Below are 14329 nucleotides of genomic sequence, written 5' to 3' on the forward strand. Positions count from 1 at the left end.
TCCTGCTCAGTCTGTCACAACTGTTGCGTAATGTCTTCTGAGGATCTGGAGGAAGTTAATTAAGTCTCCCATAACATCATCAGGGTTATTTTCGACCTTCAGTTGAGCTTAAGACCTCAAATATTTGACACAAAGCCTGCGTTATAAACTCAGGGATGAAGTTTGAAAGATGAGAGGATTTAACAAGTAGGGAACATGTTGCTGAGTTGCATTATGGGACATGTAGGATCCTGCATCTTTGCACACGATGGACTCAAAGTCCACAGCTGTGCAGATTTGAAGCTTTCTTTGTTTAATCTGTCTCTTGCAAGTTTCCCCGACTTTATGAAGCCAATACTGATTGTTGAAAGTGAAAACAACATTAAGTATAATCTGCTGATTATTTATCGTTTTTGTCCATAAAATATCAAATAAAGTACCTGTCGCAATAAGTTATGTCTTGAAATTAGAGCTGCAATGATTAGTCAGTCTATTTTGATAATCAATTCACCATTTGAGTCTTTTTTTCAGCAAAAAAATGCAAAATATTTTATGGTTTCAGGCTCTCAAATATGAGATTTTGCTGCTTTTCCTCTTCATACATCATAATAAACTGAATATCTTTCAATTTTGGACCATTTGTCGCACAAAAGATGATATTTTTTTATTATGTTTTATTATGATTTATGGACCAAAACAATTAACAGAAAAAACTAATCCCAAGATTGATCAATAATGAAAATAATCATTAGTTGCAGCCCTGGTTGAAATGTCATATTTCGGCCATTTCGGGCAGTCCAAAAACCCAAACTAACCAGTTGACTATCATGTATGACAAAGCATGCAAAAGCATGAAATCATCACATTTGACAGACTGATATTACAACATTTTTTTTGCATCTTTGCTTAAAAAAACATGTTTAAAATAGACGAAATAGTTGATAAATCCTGTTTAACTCTCAACGTGCATGTTGACGTTATTTGTGCAGTTAGTCTGAGAGACGTCACATCAACAGGATCCCGTACGATGCATCCACTTCTGCTATCGTGTTACAAGTTGGTCTCAAACTGGAGCTTCCACATTGAAACTCACTTTCTAAACAAACACATGACAGTGTTACTATTAAAATGTCAGTGATGATTAACATGCAGTGTCCCCTATAAATAAATAAATAAATAAATAAATGCAGTGATCGAGTCTTGAGAGTATTACCTTCTTCAAACAGCAGACTCTGTCTGGCCCTGCTCTCCAGATCTGGATTGGGTTTAGGGCGTCTGTCTGCCTGCAAAGAAACCACACACACAGAAACGTAAACAAAGCCAGACCACGAAAAGGCATACAAACAAAGCTCCACAGGGGAGACGTGATGTGATGGATCCACTAAAGAAAAGCTAATAACGTTACTGTCCCCCAGTTATAGGACAGGTTCACAAACTTTCAAGTGTGTCTTAAATCAACGGTTCAAACCTTTTTGTCTTGTGGCCCCTTAAAATAAAGCCTGGTCTACCTGCGACCCCTCTACACACAAAGCACTGTCTACCAGTTAAAATAAAGATGGCTTATTTAGTTTTATTTAAATGATGTTTAGAGTCCTAGGGAAGTAAATACAGTAATCCACAGGAAATAAAAGCAAAAATTAGACAACAGCTTGTATCAAAAATATGTTTCTTTCTATTTTTCTATTATCCCATGACCCCTAGCAGGGGTCCCGACCCCCAGGTTGCGAACCACTGTCTTAAAACAACAGTCAAGCGTCCATATGACCAGTGGATATCTGACACATTTACAGTCTTTTTAGCATCAAATTCCCTCTTTGTGTTTCCTCGGACAGTGTTTCCCTGTTAAGCTGCGGTGGAAGTATAGTAACAAAAAGAGGGACTTTAGCACTAAAAAGACTGTAACGTTGAAAGATATCTACTTGATTTGACTCATTTGGACGCTGAAGCTTCATATTAGCTTCAGATAAACTTTTAGATACATTTTTTGCACAGAAGGAGGACTGTGGATTTTGTCCTCCATCACTTCCATTGTAAGTGCATTATGAAGGGATCTTCTAATGGTCAGTATGAACAGGAGGAATGATTACAGCAAGAAAAACATGTTTCACTGTTCATTTGGGCTCCTGACGGTTGTTTAAAGATACACTTTGAAGTGAACTTATCATTTGACTCACCTCCGAGTCTGAGCTACTGTTGGTCTCGGACTCGTTGACCAGAGAGGACTTGACATCGTCCAGATCCCGTCCAGCAGACACATTCCTCTTCTCCTCCTGCTCTCCTTCGTCTTTGAAAGCGATCAGTTCATCGTTTGCTCCCAAGTCGTCTCCGTCTCCCCCGGTTAGCTGCGGCATGTTTGGACGTTAGCTGCAGCGGCTACGGGTTGAGTTTAGACCAAGTTGATAGCTACAGTTTGTCAAAAACAAAACAAGACTGAAAAACCTCGGAGAAAGAAAAAACATCTAACGTTAGCTGTGTGCTGAACACATGAAAAACAGCGTTAACGTTACGTAGAGTTGTTTTTCTGCGTGTTAAAAAACTAGCTTAGAAACTAGCTAACCAGCTAGCCAGCTAGCTACCTGCGGCGTTCACGGACGCTGAATTCCTGAGGTGTGGAAGAACTCCGTGAGCTTGTCTGCACCAAGAAAAGAGTCGAAAAGATGCAGTGCATTGACAGGAAAAGCTCCAACTGGTTTAAAAATAAAAAATACAAACATTCATAGCCAGTTTAGCACCGTTGACATTGTAGAAACCGAGTCGTCCGCACCGTCTGAAAAGTTTACGTCCCCTTCGATGCAGTTACTCCAGCGGAGAAAACAGTATCCGCCCTTTTTTCGTTAAATTCCTACATCGTTAATACAGTTTAAACCGTAAATAATGTCCTCCGCAGTCGATGTAAAGTGTCCATTTCCGCATGTTACATTCTTTGCTGATTCAAAACCTTTTTCTGAAGTCGTGAGACACCGACGGACAGCTCGGTGTTTCTGAAGTGGAGTGGAAGGAACAGACTGTCGGAATACAGCGACTGACTGTCGGGGCAGGACCGGGCATCTTTACTGACCCCGGGTCAGTTTAACGGCAGCAGGTTGCCATGGTTTCACTGCACAGTCAGTGAGCTGAGCTGATCCTGGACCAGGCACAACAGGTTGATCCCATTTGTTTGCAGAGAAGGCACAAAGAGGAGGGAGGGAGGAGTAAAAACAGAAAAAACACAGTTTTAGAGTTTAAAGGAGCAGATAGACTCTTTTCTCTGGAAGTCCATTTCCAGCAGTAAAAGGAAAATTAAAAAGAAAATGCTTATGGTAAATTTTGACTCACTAAGCCAACGTCATACAGTCAAAATTGAGATAGTAAGTCAAAATTATGAGATAAAAAGTAAAAATTATGAGATAAAAAGGCAAAATTGTGAGATATAAAGGCAACGTTATGAAATAAAAAGAAAATTATGTGATATAAAGACAAAATTATGACATGAAAAGACAAAATTATGAGATAAAAAGACAATTAAAATCAAAGTTATCAGAAAAGCAAGTTTAAAAAGTCAAAATTATGAGATAAAAAGACAAAATTATAGATAATAAGTAAAAGTTATAAAAGATAAACAGTCAGAATTGAGATGGTAATTCAGTTAAGCAGCAGCACATTACCATGGTCGATGTCAGTGAGCTGAGCTGATCCTGAACCAGCCACAACAGGTTGTTCCCATTTGTTTGCAGAGGAGGCACAAAGAGGAGGGAGGGAGGAGTAAAGACAGAAAAAACACAGTTTTAGAGTTTAAAGGAGCAGATAGACTCTTTTCTCTGGAAGTCCATTTCCAGCAGTAAAAGGAAAATTAAAAATAAAAATGCTTATGGGAAATTTTGACTCACTAAGCCAACGTTATACAGTCAAAATTGAGATAGTAAGTCAAAATTATGAGATAAAAAGTCAAAATTATGACATGAAAAGACAAAATTATGAGATAAAAAGACAATTAAAATCAAAGTTATCAGAAAAGCAAGTTTAAAAAGTCAGAATTATGAGATAAAAAGACAAAATTATAGATAATAAGTAAAAGTTATGAGTTGCTTGGTTTAAGTTATGAGATAAACAGTCAGAATTGAGATGGTAATTCAGTTTAGCAGCAGCACATTACCATGGTCGATGTCAGTGAGCTGAGCTGATCCTGAACCAGCCACAACAGGTTGATCCCAGTTGTTTGCAGAGGAGGCACAAAGAGGAGGGAGGGAGGAGTAAAGACAGAAAAAACACACTTTTAGAGTTTAAAGGAGCAGATAGACATTTCCAACAGTAAAAGGAAAAGTCATGATTTCAAAAAAATGCAAAATTATTAGATAAAAAGTCAACATCAGGAGAAAAAAATTCAAAATTTTGATTCACTAAGCCAAAGTTATGAGATAAATAGTCAAAATTTAGATAAAAAGTCAAAATTATGACATAAAAGACAAAGTTATGTAAAGAAGTCAGAAGTTCGACTTACTAAATCAAAGTTGTGAGATTAAAAGACACAATTATGAGATAATAAGTCAGAAAACTATAAGAAAAAAGTTAAAATTGTAAGATAAAAAGACAACTTAATGAGACAAAAAGACACTTTATTCAATTCAGTTCAATTCAGTTTTATTTATATAGCACCAAATCATAATAAAAGTTACCTCAGGGCACTTATCACACAGAGCAGATCTAGACCATACTCTTTATTATGAGATGGTAAGTTAATAAACTATGAGCAAAAAGAGAAAACATTATAAGATGAAAAGACAAAATTATGAGGGGAAAAAAAGACAAAAAAAAGGTCACATTTTTGATTTACTAAGTCAACAGAGATAAAAAAAAAAAAAAAAAAGACAAAATCATGAGATAGTAAGTCAAAATGTTGACTTAATATCTCATCATTTTCACTTATTAAACCAAGTTTTATCTCATAATGTTAAGACAGAATTTTGACTGAAATTTAATTATCTCATAATATTGACTTTATTTTATCATGACTAACTGTTTTTTTTCCCCTGGCGGTCATGGGCCTCCGTACTTTTCTTATCACATGACGCCATGTGGAAATTAGGTCAAAATTTTTCAATCTAATTCTGTTTCTTGCTGTTTGCAGAAGAACTCAGATCCTTTACTTGAGTACTACTAGTAAAACTACCGATACTACCCTGTAAAAATACTCCATTACAAGTAAAAGTTCTGCATTCAAAATTTCAGTAAAATGTACTTAAAGTATCAAATGTAAAAGTATTCATTATGTATGTATGAGCCCCTTTCAGAGTGATCTTTTACTGATATGTTTATGCCTTTGATTGTTGTATACTTACTTATATTATTATGTTTGTTATATTATAGGATTGTTAATATTGATGTATTAACATGTAAATAGCATTTTAATGTAGTAGCTGTTTGACGTGGAGCTAATTTCAACTACTTTACAGTTTGTTTTTTTATGTAAAATCTTAGTCTGAAAAGTAACTGGTGACTATAGCTGTCAAATAAGTTTTAGTGGAGTAAAAAGCACAATATTTTATGGTGAAACATAATGAATTAAAAGTGTAAAGTAGCACAAAATGGACATATTCAAGTGAAAGTACCTTAAATCAGTAATTAAGTACTTAAGTGAATAAATCTCCAAGGATAAAGTGGATGAATGATTGAAAGCTCACAACTCAGTAATGTAGGTCTTAAATGTGATACAGTAAATCATTAGCATGGTTCTGAATCACCATGAAAGGGCTTAAAATACTTCAGTCATCTCTTAATCTGACACACATTTTAATATAAACTCTTAATAAGCTGAATTTAGTCCTTTAGTTTGGTTTTACTTTCCAAGTTCCTACCTACCTTTAAACACTCGAGGGTTAAACTCTTAATACTGTACGAGGAGTTTGAGCGGCATAAAACCTGAAAATATAAAAACAGTTAAAACATGCTATGCTGAGGAGTGTAATGTATAACAAAGGAAGCCACACACACATGCGCACACACTTAAACACACACATTACAGCTCCCACTCGCAACTCAATTGTGGGTCCCCTGTGGAGAACAACCTGGTGGCAATTAAGATCCATTGCCTCGTAACCCACCCTCTGAGTCTTTTTGTTTGTTTTCTCCTTTATTTCAAGATCGTTCTGCACTCTCTTTTGTTCAACCTTGCCTCCTACAAATTACATTTATATTGTGCTAGTTTGAAAAAGCAAAGAAACTTAAAGGATAGGTTCACAGTTTTTCCAATTTTTTCCAGTTTTCCAGTGAAAGAGGTTTTTTTTCCTCGCTGTAATCATTCCTCCTGTTCATACTGGATATTAAAAGATCCTTCAAATGTGTTTTCAATGTAAGTGATGGAGGCCAAAATCCACAGTGTGTCCACACAGTCATGTAAAAGTTGATGTGAAGCTTATATGAGGCTTCAGGATTAGGGTTAGGGTTATTTTAAAATTGTGAAGCTGTCCTTTAAGCTCAATTTTAAACCTGAATTTTAGGATTGGGGCTGAATTTCTGCCAGATCAGTTATCACTTGACACGCAGTTTGAGGTCACAAAACATCTGATTTATTAATTGCAGAAAGCCGAAATCAGATTCCCAACATTGCTGCTGTTATAAACTTTAATGAGCTTGTTTTAATGTGATTGAAGGATATTTGACATGTTGTAGAGAACTGAACTTCACATCAGGTTGTTGCATCTGTGGCTCCAGATATTTCTGTTTTTCTTCTTACTTTATGAAAGTAGAATTGCACAACATTGATCCCTACAGTGTGAGCATAAAATCACCATGCAGAAAGGAAGATTAAAACGTGCAGTGTGAGTTAACACAACAAACAAGATTAATAAAAAAAAATTGCTCAGTGTTTGCACAGCTTAGTGTATAAGCTGGAAGAATAACCAGGGGACTACTCTGTGCTTAATGAGGCCTGCCCTCTTGGCTATAGTTACACGGCCATGGTGGTGGTTTAGCAATGATACACAAGGCTGAACTGAAACTGTCTCCCCTGCCAATGCCTCATCTTTCTTCTATTGAATACTTTGCTCTAAAATGTAAAACCTCCATACTCTCATCTACCGCCCCCCCAAAACCAAACTTATCTTTCCTCCCAGAGATACACGACCTCCCCTACTAACCCTGCTCCTCGAACAACGCTTCATACAACTGGCCTTCCATGAACATCAAAAGACTTACTCAAAGTCCATTAAAGATGCTCGCTTACAGTTCTACTCCAACCTAATTAATAACAATCCTGGCAACCCAAAGCATCTTTTTTTTCTACCATAAATCGTCTGAAGCCGCAATCATCATCCCCAACTGAGGCTATATAGAAGAGTGATGTAACAGCTTCACTGACTTTTTCAGAGCCAAGGTCAACAACATCCGCTCTCTGATGTCCAGCTCTTCCTCTCTGCCTCCTCCTGTCATCATTCCTCTGTATAGGAGCTCGGTGTCTCTACTCCATTTTTACCGGTGTCAGGCAGAGCCACATTGAGGAAATCCTCAGGAAGATGAAACCCTGTACTTGTGCCGTGGACCCCATTCCCACAGCTCTGTTCAAATCATACATCCCCATTCTCAGCCCCCTGATCTCCCAACTGTCACTCCTCTTCCTTCAAACTAGTAGAGTTTCATCTTCTGTCCAGATCACTGTCATCCTCCTCAAGAAGCCCACTCTGGACCCAGAGGTTTTTGCCAGCTACAGACCTATCTCCAACCTCCCTTTCCTGTCCAAGGTGTTGGAGAAGGTGGTTGCTTCTGAGCTTCAGGACCACCTTAAACACAACAACCTATTTTGGTTTTTGTTCAGCACACAACACTGAAACAGTTCTGCTCAATGTTGTGAATAACCTGCTGATGGCAGCTGATGCAGGCTCCCTTTCTCTCCTGATTCTCCTCAACCTGAGCGCTGTGTGTTGACACTGTGGATCACACTATCCTTTTAGAGCGCCTCCACACCACCATTAGACTGTCAGACTTTGCACTTAAGTGGTTTCAGTCCTAGCTTTCTGGTAGGTCTCACTGGGAGGATGCCGGTCCCATCCTGTTTACTCTCTACGTGCTCTTCCTCAGATGTGTCATAAGCAGACATGTGATGTCTTTTCATTGCTATGCTGATGATACCCAGTTGTACAACAAAACTGCCCCAAGCCCCTCTGCAGCCATGTCACACCTCAGCACCTGTCTTGAGGAGATAAAGGACTGGATTAGCACAAATTTGATCCAGTAAAACAGCAAAAACTGAAACTCTCTTTATTGGCACTCCACACCAGATCCCCCCCCCCCCCCCCCCATATCCCATCTCACCTTTGACGGCCAGGACATCCCTCTTTCCTCTTCCATCACTAATGTGGGTGTTAGGTTTGACCCTTAGCTGACTTTTCATAACCATATAAGACATCTATGCAAAACCTCTTTCTACCATCTCAAAAGTATCTCTGAACTCTGCCTCTCTCTAACCCTGTCAGATGCAGAGAAACTCGTTCATGCCTTTATCTCCTCAAGACTGAACCACTGCAATGTGCTCTTCACAGGGATCCCTGGCAGGAGCATCCAGAAGCTCCAGTACATTCAGAGCAGCGCTGCCAGGATCCTGATGAGACTGTGAAAACACAAACCATTTAACACCAATTCTCTTTTCATTGCACTGGCTCCTTGTCTCCTTCAGGATTGACTACAAAGTCCTGCTACTCACATACAAATCCATCAACAGACATGTGCCTCCCTATCTACAGGAAGTGATCATACCACAAACCTCCAACGCACCATCAGATCTGCCAGCAGCTTGCTCTTCCGGGCCCCCAGTGCTAAGCTCCATGGGGGATTGAGCCTTCTGCTCTGCTGCACCACGCTTGTGGAACCTAACCATCTGTGGGCAGCACAGACCCTAGAGTCTTTTAAAAAAAGGCCTAAAAACCTTTCTATTCAGAAAGACTTTTGCAACTACTATTTTCTTTATGTTGTATGTTCTATATTATTGATACTGTAGCCCTTTGAGTTTCATTATAAATGAAAAGTGTAGTACAATTTAATTGTATCATTTATTAATTAAGCTATTTTATACGTTATCATTGCCACTGTCATAAAGGCTTTTTAACTTTAGTACCTTGATGAAGCAACGTTCTTTGCAAATTTTTTTGTGGACATAAATTAGTAGCATATAAACATAATTTCTAGGAGACCTGGCTCTGTATGACTTTCTCTTTCTGTCTGGTTCCCTACAGCTGTCATGACTGAGTGAACCACATATTCATCCTTCCGCTTGTACCGTCTTTGAGTTTCCTCCATTAAACACACAAAGCGAACACTTGACTTCCTTGGAAACAAAAGAGGGATTTCCTCCCCATCGACACCGACAGACTCTGAAACCTCAACACCCACCCTTGAACACACACTGTACCAGCACAGTGCTTTCTGCTTATGTGCACACACTGTGGTCAGGGTCGGCTACATCCAACGTCCTACTGTAGGAGGCAGATTTGGGGGTTACGACTGAGCAGAGGTATGCAATGATACCCCCTTAGCCTCTCCCCTCTTCCCCCCCAGGTCCTGCATAGCTTTGGGGGAGAGGATCTTCACTGTCTGGCCCTGAGCCAAAGACTGAACCCTCTCTGTAATCCCCTCCTGCTGATATACACAGCTGCTGGTGTGTGCAGCTTACAATGGCTGTTTCAGTGTCTAGCCACAGTTTGTGTTTTCTTTTTTTTTCATTCTTCCCCTCCAGCAGACCGGTCATATCTCAATCTGCCTGACAGGGTTGAAGAGGCCCATCAGGAATGTGATGGATTTTTTTTTTAGCTCCATCACAAAGTGGGAAACATACTGAACCCTCCAGTAACACAAACCCACTCTGAACACTTGCAGGTTTCAGGTCTGTAACCCCTTTTCCTGCTTGTAATGGTGGAAATGAAACTGGAGACCTGGGCGTATTCCTGACTCCAGATGTGGTAATTCACTCTTTCACTCAATTTTCATCTCTGCTGACTAGAGCACAAAGAATACATTTGAGACAGTCCAACAAAACTACTAGTCTACTGTCTACAGGTACAAATAGTGAACTAGTAGATGTAGCTAATATTAAAAAGTAATAACATAAACCTGCATTAACTGATGTTTTGTCCACTAGTTTTCAGCAGAAACAAGCAATGAACACAACACTGACATATCATCAACTTTTAAGTTGATATGTTGAACTTGTTAGCAAACAGTTGCTTGTTTCCACATCCAGCAGTTACGGAGCAACATTATCATTCATGTGGAGTCGTGTTTCTGTCCACCTGGTGAATATAAGTCCAATATTCACTCTCTCCTAGCTCTGTTTTTGCTCTCTACCAACTCCTGAGGGAAATATCTGGCTCTTTAGCTGCTAAATGCTCCACTATGTTCACCAGCTAGTCTACAGCTAACTGTGTCTGTTTGCCGTTTGGTGCTGAGCAGGTAGTGTACAGTGGCTTTTTACAGCTTTTTCTCTGAAAACAGCTGCCTGCTGCGGCCCAAAACGACACTATGAGATGCTGAGAGTGAACCAAAACAGTAAAAGTTGCAGCCAGACAGATAAACAATGAGCTGAAACTCACTATAAAGCTCCATAAAGCCGAGAGGAGCTGCAGAGTCTCTGATAATCCTCTGTAGGTTCATCACTATGAACCAAACACATTACACACTGACAGATCAGACTGTGTTAATATAAAAAAATATACATTATAGATGCTTTGACAAATAATTTAATCTGTTTTTATTAATAGATAATTCCCCTAAAAACATGATAGAACTGATCATCATTCAAAGATAACAGTACACAGCACTGTTTGTGGTAAAGATGGAAACAAAACTTTATTTAAATGTTTCATCGTTGACATTTGAAATTGTGATTTGAGTTTTCTGTCTTGCATGATAATCAATTTGATCAGAATTCATTTGCTACATGATATGCGTTGGGGGCTTGAGTAAACAGAACTAAAGAGGGCGCTGCTTTTAAACATCATCGACTCAAGACAAGCACAGTATCAGTTAAAGACACACCTTCAAGCGGGCAGCCCTGTTGTAATGGAGATGCAAATCCCTGCCATGCTGGGCTGAAGCGCCGAGTCAAACCGAGTCGAACCAAGCCAACACGTGTATGGAAAAACCCCACGTAGAGAGGAGGTAAAGCTGGATGGATGGATCAACAAAACATCAGACTTTAACATGAAAGTTATGTGCTGTCACATCATAAAGCGTATTTATTCTGCAACAGTGATGTGTGACAGGTTTGGAAGGCACAGACAGATGATGACATCCTGCTGATCGGGGCGTCAGATCAGAAAAGACTTCTGGGTGTTGTTCTAGACTTCACGGACCGACCGCAGTGTTTGTCCTTTAATGGAGGACTTGTTGGAGACGTTAGAGGCAGTTAGCTTACACATCGGAGCTATTTAATGACCAACAACCAGATGCTTTATAGGGAATATTTACACTACAGAAGTTGAAACCACAAACGAGCAGAGGTGGAAAGTAACTACGACATTTACTCAACTACTATACTTAAGTATAATTTGAGTTACTTTACCTGATTATTTCATTTTAAGCTAATTTATACTTCTACTCCACTACATTTCAGAACAAGATTTTAAAATAATACATAATACATTTAATTTATATAGTGCTTTTCAAGATGCTCTAAGACTTTGGTTAAAGTTAAAAAGATCCTAAGTAACTAAAAAACAAAATCCCAAGGTAGCGCAGGATGTTAATCACACATTAAAAGCAGACTTTACGTTAAAAAAAAACACTATATGCATATAAAATACAAAATATTAGTAAAGATAATCAGTGCCTCATTGGGGCCACTTGTCACATTTAATACGTCTACGTCTTCCCTCTAAACCTCTCAGATGCTTTAAATTAACTGTTTCAGGCCGATAAAATATTTCACAGAAAAAAAGATATTTGTGCAGCCAAATTACTTATTTTTTCTAACCCTAGATTTATTTTGTGACCTTAGGATCTGAATACTTCCTCCACCACAGCCAGAGAGATGAATATGTTTTTTTAATTGTTATTATTTGAGTGAATCAGTCCTTACATAACAGTGACTATCTATAAAATATGTGTTTCTGAACATGCGTAGGTCACACAGATAGAAAGCTACACTCTAATATTTAGTAAAACCCTCCATATCTGACTCGTAAAAGATTTAAAGCGAGAGTGCATCCTGCTCCGATGCTGTTGGATGATGGGTTTTGGGTTTGACATACAGAACATACAGGGAGGTTTAACTCCAGATGAACTGTAAGCGATTTTTCATCTAGTGCCACCATGACGTTGACATGTTGGGATTTCAATTAACTGTTTTCGATGGATTGCTAAGAAATATAATACAGATATTCATGGTGCTGAGAATGTGAATCCTAATAACTCTGGTGATTCTCTGACTTTCCCTGTAGAATCACCAACAGGTCAAAATTTCCACTTATCCTGTGAAATATCTCAACATTTACCAGAGGGATTGGCACAACATTCAGAACAGACATTTATGTTCCCCAGAGGATGAATCCTACTGACTCTGGCCAAAGTTTTATTATTCTTATTCAAGGAAAATATCTCAACATCTACTTGATGGATTGGTGACAAGTTTTGTTCAGACATTCATGTTTCACCTCATAACTTGAAGTCCTTACTTTTCATCATGACTTTCTTGTCAGAATTTAAACATGGTCAAAGTTCCAAAATTTGAGATGAACGTATGTAGAAATGCTGCCTGCAAGTCAAAAGCCAGGGTTTCAATCTGCTCTGATCGCTTCATTTGCAACGCTTTTTTCTACCTTGTTGACTAGCGGACGTCGGCTTGTCATGCACGCTCATAAACAGCCATCCGTTCTGTAGCCTTGGTCGCTATGGCTGTTTCTAAGATGGTTGCTAAGGTGTTTACATGTGTTGTCCACTCTCATATTTCAGATCTCATTCAGCTCCAACACGTAAGGATGGAAGAAGAAGTTGACATTTGGAGTAAAGAAGGAGAAGAAGAAGTGAAATCCTGCTCCTATAGTTTATTTATGTAGCCTCCGTAACCAGAGGAAGTTTCCTGTAGCTGGCCAATCAGAACAGAGTGTACTCATCAGGAGAGAGGCCTTAAAGGACCAGTATGTAGGATTTAGTGGCAGCCGTCCCCTTCCAAACGCGTTAGAGAACCTACGGTGGCTGCGATATTCACGAAAAAGCCGTCTCTAGAGCCACAGTTTGGTTTGTCCGCTCTGGGCTACTGTAGAAACATGGCAGTGCAACATGGCGGGCTCCATGGAAGAGGACCCGCTCCCTCTGTAGATATTAAGGGCTCATTCTAAGGTAACGGAAACCCAACCATTCTTGTTTTCAGGTGATTATACACTAATTAAAACATACTTATGAATATTATATTCCATTTCTGCCAAGTATGATCTGTTAGATGCCACTGAATTCTACAAACTGCGCCTTTAAAGAGACAAGCGCTAAAATGGCCTGTTTCAATACATCCCCCAATACGAAATAAGTTTACAGTTCAGGAGGGTTCCCTCAGGATGAACTGTAATAACCTTGGTGATTCTCTGACTTTTCATCTGGCGCCAAACTAAGATGGTGAACATCAACATATGAGTACTGTTATTGTGAACTTGTTAGCATGCTGATGTTAGCATTTAGCTAAACTACAGCCTCACAGAGCTGCTAGCATGTCTCTGGTTTCTCTCTCCTCTAATTGACTCTCTTTGTCAGTCTGGGAGGTTCAGTGTTAATTGTAAAGGCATGCAGTCATACTGATGGATATAACACATGTGTTCCTTCCATGGTTGTTACAGCTGGTCATGGCTGTGACCTGTGGCTGACCTTTATTGTGCTCTGCAGCTAAAACACAGGACTACATGTGTGCTGTGGTGATGATTTGATGCAACTGTACATGTGCGTTCACACAAAATACAACTGAAATGCTATTTGCAAAGATATGAACTTTCTGAGCTGTTGGCTTTCTCGCTTTTGTCCACATATAGCAGTGTGATCATCAGATACAGTTTGGGGAGTTTTAGTTAAAGGGCATGAGTGGTAAAGAAAAGAAGAAGTGAAAAGGGCTTGAAAAAGGTCAAAGACGTGAAAAATTGAGGTTAGGAAATGTTGGTTAGGGAAGTGAATGATACTGAAGTGTCAAACTGCAGCTGGAAGCACATTGAACATTTATAATTCCTTAAACAGGTGCGTTTTTGTACATGTTATAATATTTTACATCTTTATATTATAAAAGTTAAGTAATTTGAATAAAAATAATCAACTTCCAGTTTGAATTTTTAGCTTCTTATGTACAATTTTGTTTTCATATTGGCAAAATATCCATCTTCCATTCATCTTCGTAGTCCACAAGTGTGGGATC

The 14329-nt window shown here is 38.9% G+C and overlaps 1 protein-coding gene across 3 annotated transcripts in view; it reads right to left on the reverse strand.

Moving 5' to 3' along the window:
- The window catches only part of LOC121885883 (transcription factor 7-like 1-B), a 21493-nt gene extending 18370 nt beyond the window's left edge, over nt 1-3123 (reverse strand). The window contains exons 1-3 of one of the 3 annotated variants that reach the window (XM_042395681.1): nt 2556-3069; nt 2154-2382; nt 1193-1262 (exon numbers count right to left, since the gene is read on the reverse strand). In XM_042395681.1, the coding sequence (XP_042251615.1) occupies nt 1193-1262; nt 2154-2330 (247 nt within the window). In that variant the 5' untranslated portion in view covers nt 2331-2382; nt 2556-3069. Of the gene's footprint in view, nt 1-1192; nt 1263-2153 lie in introns of all 3 variants that reach the window. The other 2 variants (XM_042395683.1, XM_042395682.1) reach the window with 2 other exon arrangements.
- Between the last annotated feature and the right edge of the window lie 11206 nt (nt 3124-14329).

This window comes from Thunnus maccoyii, chromosome 19, assembly GCF_910596095.1.
Source record: "Thunnus maccoyii chromosome 19, fThuMac1.1, whole genome shotgun sequence".
Lineage (NCBI taxonomy): Eukaryota > Metazoa > Chordata > Actinopteri > Scombriformes > Scombridae > Thunnus > Thunnus maccoyii.